The sequence below is a fragment of the Biomphalaria glabrata genome, chromosome 9, assembly GCF_947242115.1.
Source record: "Biomphalaria glabrata chromosome 9, xgBioGlab47.1, whole genome shotgun sequence".
Taxonomy (NCBI): domain Eukaryota; kingdom Metazoa; phylum Mollusca; class Gastropoda; family Planorbidae; genus Biomphalaria; species Biomphalaria glabrata.
The window spans coordinates 30,463,579-30,480,432 of NC_074719.1; the positions used below are offsets into that span (position 1 = coordinate 30,463,579).

Below are 16,854 nucleotides of genomic sequence, written 5' to 3' on the forward strand. Positions count from 1 at the left end.
ATTCTTTAGTTCAGCATACCTAGTACATAGCTTTCAATAAATTCTTTAAAACTTTGCAGTGATTTATTACATTTTGCTCCGTCCAATTAAGTAGTAGTTAGTAAATCTAAGGGGTGAGTGAGACGCACATAATTTTCTCTGTATTGTCACTACCGACACACTGATGGATCAACACAAGAAAAATCGATACTGAAAAAAGCGCTAGCATGCTTCGGACATAACCGTACATCGTTATACATTAGCCCAAAAAGTTTATTTGAACTATTATTTGCACAAGAGTCGTGGATGGACGGAATATAAGTAGCAGTGTGGTATGAAAAACTACGGCCTAGTAAATTTCAATCAGTATTGACAGTTTAAATCGGCCCGATTCAGATCGGCGTCTATCATTCTAAAATTTCTCATATTTTCTTGTAAATTCTGTGAAGGAATGCTTGTCCTTGTTGGTAAAGTATAACGCTCAGTAACTTTTCTTTTTCTTATTTCTTTCTGCTTTATATTTAATGTTTAATTAGAATGATTTACCAGTCTATTTTGTTGCTCACAGAATTTTTTCGATAGGCCCATTTCGTCCATGAAAAACACAAATATGTGAGCAATATGTCGCGGCAGGGTTAATACAGCGGGAGTCACTTTTTTTAATCTCCAAAACATTTGAATCGAGTACTGATTTGTGTGGCTTAGAGACTAAACCTAATATTCCTTTTTTTTTTTTTTTAGAAAATGCGTCTAACAGGATATACAACTGAAGACACCTCTCTGGAGACATTTTATACCTCAACTGTCTATTTTCGCAACAGTGAGGCTAGATCGAACAACGACCGAACAACAATAGCAGCTTTACAAGAATTTTCACGTCTGTATTGCCTGATTCGAAAGCCTGCCTGAATAATGAGGTTACCTACAGGTAAAGAAGTTTAACTCTAATGTCAAGGCTGTCCTACTGTATGGTTCTGAAACATGGACAACAACTGAAGCGACAACAACAAAAAATACATTTCATAAACAGATGTCTGAGAAATATCCTAAAAATCATCCATCCATCCCAGTCAGTGGCGCTACAGCCCATGGAGGGCTCTGGCCTGCTTTAACACATCCTTCCATTCAGATCTCTCCTGCTCCTTTCGTCTCCACGCCCTAACCCCAAGCTGCTTCAGATCTGCTTCCACGTCATCTATCCATCGCATTCGGGGTCTGCCTTTGGGTCGCCTGCCTTTTGGTTTTTGCCTGTATACGATTTTCGCCCCTCTGTTGTCTGACATTCTTTCAAGGTGACCTGCCCAACGTAGTCTGTTCTTTTTTATTTCGTTCACTATTGGTGGTTCTTCATATAATTGAAATAACTCATGGTTAGTGCGTGTCCTCCACCCTGTTTCATCCTGTATGGCACCATAGATTTTCCTAAGAATTTTTCTTTCCCAAGTGTTTAGTAAATTTTCAGATGTCTTTGTCAGTGTCCAGGTCTCACTTCCATACATTGCTGCTGGTCTTATTATAGTTTTGTATATTATTTTCTTGGTTTTACTTGAAATAATTTTGCTCTTAAGTAGTTGGTGGGTGCTATAAAATGCCCTGTTGCCTCCTGCTATTCTTTCCTTTATTTCTGTTAGTAGGTCATTTTTGAAATTAATAGTACTTCCTAGATATTTGAAAGTTTGGACGTTTTTAATTTGTGGTCTTTGGTTTTGATATTTTGTCCCTCTGTTTGACTGTCTCTTGTCATTGTGATGTACTTGGTTTTACTGTCATTGAACTCAAGTCCTGCTGGTCGAGATGCTTCTTCTAGTTGTATGAAGGCTCTAGCGATGTCAGAGGTTTCTTTACCCAATAAGGCAATGTCATCGGCATAAGCAAGGTATTGTAGAGGTTGGCTGTATATCGTCCCTGTTGGTTGTGGACCCATGTTTTCTCTCCTGAAGTAGTTAGTAATAGTTCCCCTTGTGTTTATGTGTATATTTCTTATAACTCTCTCCAGTGTTAAATTGAAAAGCATGCAGGAAAGTGCGTCTCCTTGTCTTAATCCTCGTTTAATCCTAAATTTCCGTGAGTGTTCTCCTTGTATTTATGACTTTGCTTTTTGAGTTGTTTAATGTCATATGTATAAATAAGCCTAGACAGTATCTTATAAGTCACATTTAGTAGAGAGATTCCTCTGTAATTACAGCACTTTAACTTGGATCCTTTTTTGTGTATTGGGGTTATAAGAGCCGTTTCCCATTCTGTCGGTATTACTTCTTCCCAAATTCTTGATATTAGTCTGTGTATTTGGGAATGTAAGTCTTTCCCTCCATATTTAATTAGTTCTGCTGTGATTTGGTCCTCTCCTGGTGCTTTGTGATTCTCAATGACCCTGCTGTTTTCTGTAATAAGCTGCCCATCTTTATAAAGCATGCTTTATTATTTCCCAATGCTCATTTATGTTATTTTCGCAGTCCTTTTCTAATGTTGTCAGTTGTGTTTGGAGTGCCATTCTATAAGTTTCTTCAACAAGTGGATCCTTTGTGAGTTTTTGACTATCATATTGCTGTGCTCTCTTTCTTTGGTAATTGTGTATGGTACTTATTGTTTGTCTAAATTTAGCTTTTACTACTAGGTGGTCTGAGTCTGCATTAGCTCCTCTGAAACTTCTTACATCTAGTATGTCTGATCCATGTCTCTTATCTATGAGTATATGATCTATTTGATTCTGGGTGTTGCCATCAGGTGATATCCAGGTTACCTTGTGAATATTCTTATGTTGGAATTTGGTGCTGATGATAGACATTCCTTTTCCTGATGCAAAATCCACTAATCTTATGCCATTATTGTTGGTAAACTTTCTTTGCCAATTATTGGTCTGAATGCTGGTTCCTTTCCAATTTTTGCATTGAAATCTCCTATGACTATTTTGATGTCGTGCTTTGGCGCTTCATCATAAATTCTTTCCAGTCCATCATAGAAGGCTTCTTTTGTGTTATCATCTGCATCTTCAGTAGGGGCATGAACATTGATAAATGATATGTTGAAGAATTTTCCTTTCAAACGTAGTGAGCAGAGTCTATCACAGGTTTAAATCCAATGACATTACCTACCATTTCCTTTTTAACACAAAACCTGTACCTAAGTTGTTAGTGCTTCCACCACTATAAAATATATTATACTCCTTGGTTCTGAGAATGTCCGAGTCTTTCCACCTGATTTCCTGTAGGGCTACAAGGGGTATCCTATATTTCTTTAACACTTTAGTTAGTTGGGCTAGCGCACCTGAACTATAAAGGCTTAGCACGTTCCATGTCGCAAAACAAAAATCATGTCCTTTTCCAGGGGTAGGTTGTTTTCCGTTGAGATCTGTCCGGGTTTTCTTGTGTGTATTAGCTTTCGTAACGTATTTTTTTATATGACAGAGTTGTTAGCCCTGTGCATAACCATCTGGGGGGCTGCCCCTTTCAGCTCTCTGGATAGCTGCCTTTATTTTCGGGTAAGGTGCCCTAGCCTTTGTGGATCTTTCTGCAAGGCAGCAGGTTTGATTTTTGTCCACCACGGGTATTTTATTTCCCCGGTACCCACCATATCTGGAGGGCATTCCCCTATCCGCCACCTAAAAATACAAAGTAGAAAACACCTAACTGTGAGAGATGTGGAGAGAAAAAAATAGTGCAGATCTTATAGAGAAAGTGGAGATTGATTGTTCACACCCTTAGAAAAGATACCAGCAACAGAGCTATGAAGGCCTTAGAGTAGAACCCCCAGTGAACAAGACGCAGAGGAAGACCAAAAAGAACGTCGACGCAGTGTAGAAGAAGCAGAGGACGCAAGAGCTGGGAAACCATAAAAAAACTAGCAAGAGACCGTGGAGAGTGGCGTGTTTTTGTCGAGGCCCTGTGTTCCACGAGGAACTCAAAGGAGATGATGATGATGATGACATTCTTCTGCAGTTCTACAAGGTCTACACAAGAAGCAGTTACTTTCGTGATTCTAATTGCCTGGTTGTTTACGGATCCGGTGAGAAAGGATTAGAAAGCCACCTTTATTCCTATACCAAAAAAAGGAAGAAGCCTTCACTGCTAAAGGCTACAAACCCATGTTTATAACAGGCATGGGGGGTTGCTTATATTTAAATTTAACGTTGACTCACGGTGCAGGAAAATTTTATTGACTGCACTGGATTTGTTGATCTCCGATTTGACGTACCAATCAAACAATTACTTGATGATGACTGCATTTTATTGGATCACATTAGCAATCAATTGCTATAATGCGCATAAATCTTGCTGATTCAGAAAACCACGAAGGCCCTAGAAAATCTACTGCTTTCACATTCGGAAATACGAGATGCTGAAGAGTCTTGGCCCGATTGGAACACCTGTTGGAATCGGAGAATCGTACGTAGACTTCCAAATGCTTGAGACCGATTGTTCGCCTTGTGAAGGGAAGGAAACCTATCAGGTGGATAACAAAACACCACCCATCGTTGGTGAAAACCATAATTTCCAACCGGACGGTGCAGACACATGTCGACGAAATGCAACGGTCGCCAATCAGTTAGGACTCCTGAAATGTGAAAAACTTGTGTTTGCAGATGACTATGTTGGGAGAGACCATCATTTACACTCTGCAGCAACGATATCCTTATGCTAGATTTCAGGATCAGTTTACTCTTGGTTTTCGCTGGGACGCACATACGCGACAAGATCATATTGTTGACTTCTAACGTTGGAAAAAAAAAAAAAAGAAACGACCGAAGAGCACACCCCCTTCTACACATCTCACACATTGTACATCCCCTTCTGAACATAGCACTTTAACCCTTACCCTTCGACACATGGCACACACACACACATGTGAAACGCCTTGCAGATGACACCTCCCCCATACACATAACTAATCGCTTGATTATTTAGAAATTCTTATTCCAATTCTTGCATAAACTGAATTTTATACATGACATGCCCAGATTTTTTTAAAGCTGGACATTAAAATCGGTCGTCTGACATATTGTACATATGCGGTAAATGTCATGCCGTAATGTGTAACTTTCAAGTGATAAGTCTATGTTAATAATTGTATAAAAATAATTAAGTAAACTTTTACTTTTCACTTTCTTTAAACATGAAAATGAATTATCTTGAAAAATCAAAGACCTATTACTGGAGGATTACTTTAACACAGCTTTCTTTAAAAGTTATAATACTAAATTATGAACAGTGTTATATTAGATGGCTACAAAAAATCTTGTTCATTACCTAGTTAAGACTATATAATAATGTTAGCTATAGAGTTTAAACGAAAAAATCTATTACAAGTTTTTTTAATATTTAGTGAAAGTGAAAGAACTGCTTTATTGGCACAGTGGCTGAGCGGTAAAGCACTTGGCTTCTGAACCGGGAGTCCCGGGTTCCAATCCTGATGAAGACTGAATTATAACCTGTCCACCCAGCTCCAATGAGTATCTGACTTTAGTTAAGGGAAAAGTAAAGGCAGCTGATCATTGTGCTGGCTACATGACAACCTAGTTAACCATGGGCCAATGATCATCAGCCATATGGATCATAGTTAATGTTTCTAAGTTTACCCTGCGCTTACACAAGCGATCAGCACACGAAAGTTTGTTTTGATAGTAAACACAAGATAGTATCTCAATGAAGTTGGACTGTTGGGGCACCAGGCAAGATTTGTCGACCATCTTTCTCCATTCCTCCCTTTTTTGCCTTGTTTAGAACCTCTCTCAATGGCAGGCCCTGTCCATTCTTTAATGTTGTCCTCCCATCGCTTTTTCTGTCTGCCTCTTTCCTGTAGATCTTTTCCGTAGATCTTGTAATGTGGCCAAAGGTTTTAAGTTTTCGTCTTTTTACAAAAGCTCATGGGCTCCAATCGCTGCAGTAACCCTGTCTCTGATTTCTTGGTTTGTGATGGTTTGTGGAGGATATTGGCCAGGCTATGTTCCCAACCTACCCTATCCATTCTCAAGCAGTTTCACGTGGAGAAAAAAAAAAGGCCAGATCAGACACAATGTTGACCTGTCTGATCACTTCCCAATAGAAAATGGCGTGAAGCAGGGCTGTGTACTTGCTCCTACACTATTCGATATCTTCTTTGGCGTAATGCTGGTTCAAATGAGGCAGCGATAGCACGAAGGCAGATACATCAGTGTTCGTTCGGAGGGCAATGTGCTCAATCTTCGACGTCTACTATCCCATAAAAACAATGGAGATGGTCATAACGGAGCTTCTCTATGCCGATGATTGCTCCCTGCTAGTTCATTATGAAAATGATCTCCAGAACGCGGTCAACGAATTTGCATACGCTGCCGCCTCTTTCGGTCATGTTCTAGAAGTCACCCAACAAAACCCAAGCACAAAAAGATCACCGTAAACGGACAGCCCCTTAACGTGGTAGACCACTTTACATATCTGGGTAGTATAGTAACAAATGAAGCCTCAATTTCAACGGATGTTGATAACCGTCTGGCCAGGGCCAGTAGCGACCAAAAGGACGCCTTCAGGTGAGAGTTTGGCGAAATAAATCGCTCCGCCTGCCAACAAAAATTAATGTCTACCCTTCTATAGGGATTTGAGACATTACTATACAGAAAGCAACTAAGACTAGAGCGCTATCACAAAAAGCGATGTCCTTGCGAACGCCGGTGTGGACAATATAGAGGGACGCTGGGCAAGGCACATATCCCGTATGGGAGACGAACGTATGCCAAAGGCAGTCTTTTTTGGTAAGCTTAAAGGTGGTCGACGTAACAGTGCCCCACGAAAACGTCTTAAACACTCGATGAGAATATGTAATATTTACAGTATGTTACTATCCAGTCAACTATCCAGTCAAAGATTTGTCTTTGGACTTTTTGTTAGTGAATTGTCAGTGAACGATTTGTCGTGAACCAACTGTCGGTGAACAAGTTGTCGGTGAACAAGTTATCGGTGAACGATATGTCGGAAGAACGATTTGATGGTGTTCGAAATGTCAGTGAACGAATTGTCGTGGAACCAGCTGATTATTGAAATCCTCGGACGAAACCGGTAAAGCCAGCTGAGTCTGGCAGTACATTCGCCGCCGCGACCAAGACGACCCGATAATAACGCAGTAGCGTAAGGGACACTGCCCCATTGATGCATAATGCTCGTTTCTGGCCAACTTTTGATGCGCGTTGTTGACGTGGGAGTCATAGGAGTGAATGGTCATTTACTTATGAATCTATCGGCAGTGATAAGGCTAAATGAACTTCATTTACTCTGAACTGATCGATCTACGGCAATATATTCGTCCATGCACCCGGAGTACCCAACTTATTGAAAATAGCTGTGTTTTAGCCTATATAGACATTGACAGACCAAGATAGATCGTTTTTTTTCAATCATGCTTGCAAGCATATATGTTATTTAACAGTTTCGTAAAATGTTCAGCAACACAAGCTATTTACACTTAGGTATTCGGCTCCGGCTCCGGTTGAATATCAAATTTTACTATCTGGCTCCGGCAGGACATCAAAAAGTACTATTCGGTGCACCCCTAATATATATATACTAGTCGACCGTCGGCCTTAGGCCACTGCAACCTATGCAACCGCAGAGGGCCCCGCACTTTCATAAGACCCGCGCTAATTCAAGGTGTATAAATTATTAAATTAAACCATTTTATAACTTAAAACAGATTTCCCGCGCCCTCCTGTCGATTTAACAGGAGCTCCTGGAAATCTCCCGAAATTGCAAAATATACTAAGTCCTTAAAATATACAGAAATATATACACAAAAATTGTTATTTTGGGGTGTCATTCAATATGGAAAACTCAAACTAATGAAGAATTACTTTAGTTCAACAATTCTCGTAGATAGATTGAAATATTCATTAGTTGTTGCTATTGAGCGTTATCTGTGTAGGAAATAAAATTTTCATGATACAATGTAAGATTTCGCTATACGCAAGCCTCGTGGGATAACTCTATCCGCAGAAATAAAAGAGTGATCTTTCCTTTACTTTCTCGTCCAAACTCTTTAGCAAAGAAAAGTGAATTTGAGTTTTGATTTTATGCACATCGGCACAATTATATATATATATATATATATAATATATATATATATATATATATATATATATATATATAGATAGATAGATAGATAGATAGATAGATAGATAGATTTATAGGACCCGCACTTTCATAGGACCCACTTTAATTAAAGCTGTATATATTATTAAATTAAACCATTGTATAACTTAAAAGAGTTTTCCAGCGCCCTCCTGTCGATTTACCAGGAGCACCTGGAAATCTCCCGAAATTGCAAAATATACATAAAAAAAAAGTCCTTCAAATATACGGAAATATATAGACAAAAATTGTCATTTTGGGGTGTCATTCAATATGGAAAACGCCAATCTTACGCGCGGCATTATGCATCAGCCGTAATTGTGTCACCTGGTGAAAGAAGCTTTTCGCGCCTCAAACTAATAAAGAACTACTTGAGGTCAACAATTCTCAAAGATAGATTTAAATATTTGGTAATGCTTGCTATTGAGCGTGATCTATGTAGGCAACAGAATATTTTGATATACTCTATGACTTTGCTACACGCAAGGTTCGTAAAGTAATTCTGTACGTAGTTAAGAATGGATAAAATGCATAGACGAATTTACTTTCTAATACAAACTCTTTTAAATTTCACTTATTGTCCGCTTCCCTACCCAAACTTGGACCCGCGAAATCTGTTTCGCATAGGGCCCCACAATGGTTAAGTACGGCCCTGCTGTTTTGTGTTTGTAAAATGTTTTACAATGTTTCGAATGTTCCGTCAAAGTTAAAGATAGTTTACTTTCTAGTCCAAACCTTCCGCAGAACAAAGGGGGATGGGAGCGGGCAGGGTTTGATAAATTTAAACGACGGGAACCATCCGAGGTGTGAACACTACTCTTGTGTTTTCTCGTGGACTATCCGCAGAAATAAGAGAGTGATCTTTCCTTTACTTCTTGTTTAAACTTTTGAGGGAAGAAGAGAATTATATATAGAGAAGATAGATACATCCCCAGTATTACATTTGACATAATAGTCGATCGCGCAAGTGTTACACATTCTAGTGCCAAAATACACATTTTGACTTTTTTAGGTAGGCAGGTCTGCCATCATTGTTTTCAATTTCGCAGATGACTATTCACTGCACTTTATTAATGGAGCCCGTCACTGGCAGAAATGTGTAACCTCTCTTGAATACGCTCTTGGAACTAGGTCACTGTAGTTTGCTTTAGATTTTATATCGAAAAGGAAAGTTTTATCGTCAAAATAATCTGTTGGGGGGTTTTAAACTAAAAAATCAAATTCAAAACCCCATTTAGCTACGTTCATAGAATTTGGTGAATGTAGTTTGCTTTAGAATAATATTGAAGAGGGAGTTTTCAACCTGAAAACTCTCTGTCTGTAGTGGGATTTTAAACTCAAAACCATCTGGAGTGGTTTTAAACTTACAAAAAAAGCCATCTGGAGGAGGGGGGGGGGGGTTAAACTCAAAATCCCCTTTGGCTTGGCTAAGCTCAAAGAATTTTAGTGTGTAATTTACTTTTTTTTTTAATTGAAGAGGTATTTTTTAGCATCAACCCCCCCCCCCCCCCCCCCCAAGGGGAATCAAACTTAAACCCTCTTTGGCTACGCTCGTAGCATTTTGAGTGTGTAATTTGCTTTTTTTTTTTTTTATAGAAGAGGTATTTTTTTAGCTTCAAAACCCGCTGAAGGGAGGGCGGGGGGTTAAACTTAAAACCCCTTTGGTTACGCTCAAAGATTTTTGAGTGTGTAATTTGCTTTTTTTATATTGTTATAACTCTGCCATGCGCACCGCCATCCAGGCTAGTGCAGAAGGTGCACACTTCTAGAAACCAGACTAGGAAGGATGTTTACATTAGAAAGATGAATGATTTCCGCCAAAGTCTAGAGCCGAAGTGAAGACTGCTGAGATAGATGTTGTTAAAATGTATTTGTGATGTCCTGTGAATAAACATCCCTGCCTCCTTGACTTGCCTCCCTTAAGTTATTACAATATTGAAGAGGTATTTTTTTTTAGCTTTAAGCCCCACTGGAGGGGGATTTAAACTCAGAACTCCCTTTGGCTACACTGATAGAATTTTTAGTGTGTAATTTGCTTTTTTTATATTGAGGAGGTTTTAGAATCAAAATCTTCCTTAGCTATGCTCTTGGAATTTGGGGTTTTGTATATTTGTTTGTTTTGTTTTATAGAAGAGGGGAATTTAACTGCAAAACACCTTGTTAGGGGTTTTAAACTCAAAACCCCCTTGGCTGCGCTGAGGCAAGTGATGGTTTCGTATTAAAATCTCACTTAAAATAAACAAAATCAAAGCAAAAAATCAGTCAGTAAATTCCTTCTCCCCCCCCCCCCTGGCTACGCCCATGAATAAAGCACATTCTGGAGTGGCAGAGTTTGACATAGTTCGTGCATGTTTTAGAGCTAGCTTATCATCTTTCTTTTTCTTACTCATGGCTAATGCCGCTTCGTTTCTTTTGCTGCGACACATGTACCAGCACAAACAGAAGCAAACAATATGGTGCTTTACTACTTTATCTGGGATCAGGTTATTTGTCCATAGATTATTCATTGACTACTAGCACATCAGGCCAAATTTGGTCTTAAAATTGTTTTAGGGCTGCTGCTGAAAATATAATAATGCATTGACCACCAAATTCATAAACAATCTTGAAGATGTAAAATGAGAAACTTTTCACTGAAGACTGGTTGCAGTGCAGGGAACAAAAGTAATTATTATTTCAAATGTTGTTGGGCTGCTTGACAAAGTTTTAATGTCAATAAAATAATGGGTAAATTCAGTCAACATTTTATTATCTATTTTTATTTCATGAAAAAAAAAATGAATTTGAAAACATGTTTTAAAGTTATATAAATACTAATCACTGCTCACAAAGAAATATATGTCTATGGTAAACTATGTACAACAGCATTAATAAAATCTGTTGTGCTGGAGTAACCACCCATGTCTTGTGTTGTTATCTGTAAATATAGAAAAGAAATTCAAAACTTGAACAATATAAATAATACAATGATAGTTTGCAGCTTGATAAGTGCTACCAATAATTTCAAAAGTAGCCTAGTGTTGTTGTTTTTTAAACATGTAAGCCATTTTTTCTTAAAAATACACTTTTAAAACACTACCATAAATTGTAGTAAAAGAAAATGTTTATTTTAAGAAAGGGAGATGATAATTTTGTATATTTTCGAAAGTTATGTATAGTTTTTATCCCCCCACCCAAATATATGCAGGGTAATTAAATTTTTCTGTTGTATGGGCTACTTGTATACGGGATAAGTTAATTTTTGCTTTTAAAGAGAAAATATTACACATTTTGTAAAAATATATAAATGTTTATACATGTATATATATATATATTTAAAACATTGATTTAAGAGCCAGCGTTATGTTATATTTATAACCAATGTGTCTGGCACTTTCACAGCCAAAGGCACTTTAAGACACTTGACCAAAAGGAATGACTTCTTCCAGAGTTAATAAATGAGAGGCAGGACCATACATTTCATATGATCAATTAAACAAGCCATTTAGGTCAAGGCTCAAATAGAACATCTCTGTTGAACAATCAGTTCATTGGATATTTATGGAAGAGTACAATAATAAGGTGCACTGGGAAGGGATAATAGTTTTGATGGTCCGGAATGCTGCACATTTGGGTAGATGGCCTCACTGGTCCTCACTCACTCTCATGTGAGTCAGAGAGCCATACCCTAGAAAACCGCTTCATATTGCAGATTAAACCATGTGATAGGGTGGTGATAGCAGGGTGAAAGGTCTTCTTGACTAAGGTCAAATCCCTCCACTATTCCCGCTCAGCAGCTGTTCTTAGAAGGATATCAAGAGAGTGGCCGTTCCATTCTTTTATCCCGCCAGCTTTTCTTTCGACGATCCTTTCTTCGTGCTCAAAGACTTTAGACTGAGAATCATGTCCTATACACAGTTCAGCTTTCCTCTTTTTTCAATATTGAGGAGTTCTTCCTTTTCGCCAGCCAGAGTGTTGACTTGTAAAAGTACAAACACAATTTTCTTTCTTGGTATCTGATACCCATCATTATTCTGTAGCATTTACTCTCAAAGACTTGAATTCTTCTTTCAGCCTCAGTGTTCAGAACCATATAGGAGTACAGAGACCATTAGCGAAGAACAGAGTTTTAATTTTACTGGAAAGCTGATGATACTTTTCCAGATTGTCCACAATTTGCTCATGCAAAGCAAATGCCAAGCTTAAACGGGTTTTTAACTCTTTTTTTGATCCTTAATCTCTTACTATGTTTATCCTAGGTATTTAATGTTTAGCTATTCAACAGTATATCTTGTACTATCTCCACCACAAACTAGTTTTTTGCGGTTTTCAGCATGATTTCCATGCCAACTGCTGTAGCTCCAGCATCCAGTTTTGAGGTATCATTGGGAACCTAACATTGGAAATAGGCCGCCAATTATTGTCAAGCTAGGAGTAAATCCTTCTAGAGTTTCCATCATAATATTCTCAAGAAATAAGTTAAAAAGAGCCAGAGAGAGAATGCATCCTTGAAGCACTCCTATGGACGTACTAATTTTTCTCTAATTTGATTGTTTAGAAGTACTGAGCTATTTCGATACTGAGCTTTTCTTAGGTAACATCAATAATGTTTTTATCTATGTTGAGATCACTCGTCACTTGCCATCATGTCAAACCCAGTCAAAAGCTTTTTGAAGTCTGTGAAGTTGTGTATCAGTTTCTTTTGTTACAGTCTGATGTTACATATTTGTTCAATATTGCATCTACCTGCTCTGGAGCCTGCCTACTCTTTGGAAATAACATTCTCAGCTTTTCTAGAGTTTGTTTAGAATGATTCTTAGCATTATCTTTCTCGGATGACTAATCAGAGGTATCGTACTGTTATAAACCTGGTGTTGACACAGATGGGGGTAGTGCTGTGTGTTTTGAGACTACGCAAATCGCACCAGGCCAGCGCAAGACGAGCGGTCAACCGTGACGAGTGACAGTACACGCCAGTTCGGCAAAGACCTGTGCTGTAAATATCATGCACGTAAGTCACGGCGAATGTAATCAAGCGAGTGGTCAAGCGACAATCCATCCAGTTCTAGAAGGCCAGTAGAGACCCTATAAAAGAGCCAGTGTGTTATGACTCAAGACTTCACTTCATGTTACCTCGCAATGTGACCAGTTCGAGGCGAGAACCAGCACGGTGTGTGAAGTCAGTGCGAAGCAGAGACTAGGTTTTTGTAAAGACAGTGTTAATGTTGTTGCCAATTGCGATGTATTTGAAATTAAACTGACTGATACTTTGGAGCCCTGAGTTGTGAGGTTCTTTAAGTTCGTTGTGTCGTGTGGTGCAGTTAGCAGAGAGTCCAGATAGGGAGATTCGTTACAATCTTTTAGGCAAATAGAACTTTGTTAAAAATGAAGCATACTGTTAAAAAAATTATTATATTTTCTTTATAATTATAAGTGCTTTGTACTTAGGTCATGATGTGTCGAAAAAAATCATTATATTTTCTTTATAATTGTAAGTTCTTTGCACTTAGGTCATGATGTAGGGGTAATATAATATATAATATCTATAATTTTGCCTTTATTCTTATCTTATACAATACTGACGTTACTTCATAAAGAAGATGATTACGTCCTACGCGTCATGCATTTAGTCATGCATATTAACCAATGACTTAAATTCTGCCAAGTCACTGGTTTTCCTGACTGCAAATCTATCCTTGATTGACAATTATAGTAAAAAAAAACAAAAAACCCACCAACAAACGAAATAGGCTTATGCTATTATCAAAATGGTAAACAATATATCATTTTAATTAAAACAGATTTTTACCTTTCCACCCTTGATAACTTTAAGAACAGTATCTTCAATGAGTTTTGAGTGATACTCTAGATGTAAATGTTTCAGCATATTACAAGATGCTAACAATGTGGCAGTAGGATTAGCTATGTTTTTTCCAACAGCTTCAGCATATGAATGGCGAGCCCCCTGAAAAGTGAAAACATGGAAAAAATGATTGATCCATATAAATGGAAACACATTTGATAATGAGACCTACTTGATTTTGAACAAAACAATACAAAAAAAAAGTTATTTGCAAAATCTAGCTTTTTTGGTCTGATCACATTAAATTTAAGAAGTTCTACTATGAATACATGTAGTAACCTAATCAATCTACATTTGTTAACATTTTAAGTTTGCATATATATATTTCCAATATTTATCGCTGGTATTTCTGCGACATCTTGTGCCAGGATTTCAGTCTTGGAGAAGCTTATTGTAAGGCTTAACTCTTGACAAGCAGCTGCCAGAGCATTCACAAGCCTCTGCAATCCTTCTTGTGTGTAAGATATGAGTGCCCCATCATTGGCGAACAGCAGTTCCCTAATCAAGATACGCTGTCTCTTTGTTTTGGCTTTATTGCGTGCCAGGTTAAATAGATTTCCATCAGATCTACTGTGGATATATACTCCATCTTCCAGGTATTTAAAAGCGATAGTTGGTACCACTGAAAAGAAGATTCCGAATAGTATTGGTGCCAGAACACATCCATGTTTTACTCCGCTCTTGATGGAGAATGGCTTAGAGACAGAAATGTCAAACTAAATGTCAAGCTTTAGGCTCTTGTGTACCAATGGAATGTCAGTCTTCATCCGCCCCAAAGCTTGCAATGCAGATTTGGAGTCGGAGCAGATTATACATTTTCTTCTTTCTGATGCTTTGACGGCCATAAGTGCAAGCGATATTGCATGTAATTCGGTCGTAAACATGGACCATCCATCGGGGAGTCTACGGGAGATTGTTTTGTTCTGAAAGGAGCAGGCATACGTGACCTTTCCATCCATTTTGGATCCGTCTGTGTAAATAGTGCCAAAATCTCCGTAGCTCTCCTGCAGTTCCCTAAAGTGGACTTGTAGTATGCTTGGGTCTGTATTTTCTTTTTTGAAATTAAGAAGGGATAAATTTAATTTGGGTTTGTTTATCAACCAAGCAGGGTTCTATAGGGTTTCTATTTTAGAAATTTGGTCAATGTGTGGGGTTAAATTTTGAATGGATTCTCTCATTCAGAAGGCCCAATGGCTGTATGACGTTAGGCCTTCGATTGTAAAGTTCTACTTCTGTAGGGTTAAATATAGTTGGATGCAGGGTTTGTGGGGTTGGATTTTAGCTTGACTATATACTGCATTGCAAGCTTTTTCATTCTTATGTCCATGGGGAGTTCTCCAGCCTCCACGTGGAGACTTGGGATTGGTGATGTACGAAACACGCTGAGACAGAGACGCAGGGCAGCATTTTGTATGGGTTCCAGTATTCAGTATTTTTAGATAAGACTTCCTTGTTGCTCCATATATTATGGATCCGTAGTCTAGCTTGGATCGGATTAGGCTCCGATATAGCAACATCAAGGTATCTCTGTCAGCTCCCCAGTACTCCAAGTATGTTTAATGACTTTTGGCATTTCTTCTTAAGTACCTTAATGTGGGGGAGAAAATTAAATTTGGAATCTAGGGTGAGGCCTAAAAATTTTGTAGTTTTCACAAGAGGGATCTTCTTTTTGTGTATAAATAGTTCAGGGTCTGAATGGATTCCCCTTAAATTACAAAAATGCGTGCTAACTGTTTTGGAGTCAAAAAATTTAAAACCATTATCATTTGCCCAAGTATGAATTTTATTTAAACATAATTGTAGTTTTCTTTCTAGGGTATTCATGTTTTTTCCATATGTAAGAATGACACAATCATCAACATACAGAGAGCACTCTGCCAGGGGGCAGAGCCTTTATAATACTGTTTATTTTTATGTTGAACAGGGTAACTGAGAGAATGCTGCCCTGAGGTACACCCATTTCCTGATCATAAGTGTCATATGTTGCCCACTCGAACCTGAAATTTCCGGTACTTTAGGAATTCCCTTACAAAGCAGGGAAGGTGTCCCTTAAGTCCCATAAGCTCCAGGTCACGTAGAATGCCATGTTTCCAGGTTGTATCATAGGCCTTTTCTGTCGAAAGTACATCTACTAGATGTTCTCGTCTAAGGAATGCATTTCTTATGAATGCTTTTAGCCTTTTCAGGTGGTCAGTTTTTGTCCGCCCCAACCTGAATCCGCAGTGGTAGATGGAGATGATTTTATTTCTTTCAAGATACCAGACCAGCCTATTGTTTATCATCATTTCCAAAGTTTTGCAGATGCAGCTTGTTAGTGCTATTGGGCGATAGTTAGCTGGGTCAGATCCATCCATGGGTCGGATCCATCTCTTTCCGGTTTGGGTATCGGTAGTGTGCAGTGGATGATTTATCTGCTATTGATACGCATTTGATTCTTTCCCTTTGATCCGCCTTACTGCCTTCCAAACCGCTCTAGCAGAAGTTTTGGCATCCAGACCGTCGACAAAATATCTCCAGGAATTCCTTTTGGCTGACTGTATGGTTTGTCTAGCCTTTGCTCTAGCTATCCTAAATAGCTTTAGGTTTTCCTGGGAAGGATTCTTTATAAATGCAGCCAGTCGTTTTTTCCTATTGCCAATAGCACTTTTGCAAGCTGTATCAAACCATGGTTTGCTAGGCCATTTTGGATTTGCAGGGGTTAAGGGTACAACTTTCCTGGCTATACCAAGTAGATTGCTAGCAAAGGTATCAGCTGGGCTCTGTTCATTTAAAATATTGTCTGTGATATCCTCTGAGCATCTTTTAAAAAAATTTTTCCCAATCAGCTTTATTCAGCTTCCACCGATGAGGCCGTCCCACTGAGGGGAGATTGTTAGCAATGATGATTGGAAAGTGATCATTGCTTACTGACCATTGAAAGTCATCCAGAAGTCTGGGGAC

The 16,854-nt window shown here is 38.5% G+C and overlaps 1 protein-coding gene across 6 annotated transcripts in view; it reads right to left on the bottom strand.

Annotated features, from left to right (window-relative positions):
* Positions 1-10,811: 10,811 nt before the first annotated feature.
* Positions 10,812-16,854, bottom strand: part of LOC106059610 (isocitrate dehydrogenase [NAD] subunit beta, mitochondrial-like) — a 53,496-nt gene continuing 47,453 nt past the window's right edge. For all 6 annotated transcript variants that reach the window (XM_056041034.1, XM_056041032.1, XM_056041031.1 and 3 more), the window contains 2 exons: positions 13,861-14,016; positions 10,812-10,989 (listed from right to left, as the gene is read on the bottom strand). In XM_056041034.1, coding sequence (XP_055897009.1) covers positions 10,915-10,989; positions 13,861-14,016 — 231 coding nt within the window. In that variant the 3' untranslated portion in view covers positions 10,812-10,914. The remainder of the gene's footprint in view (positions 10,990-13,860; positions 14,017-16,854) is intronic.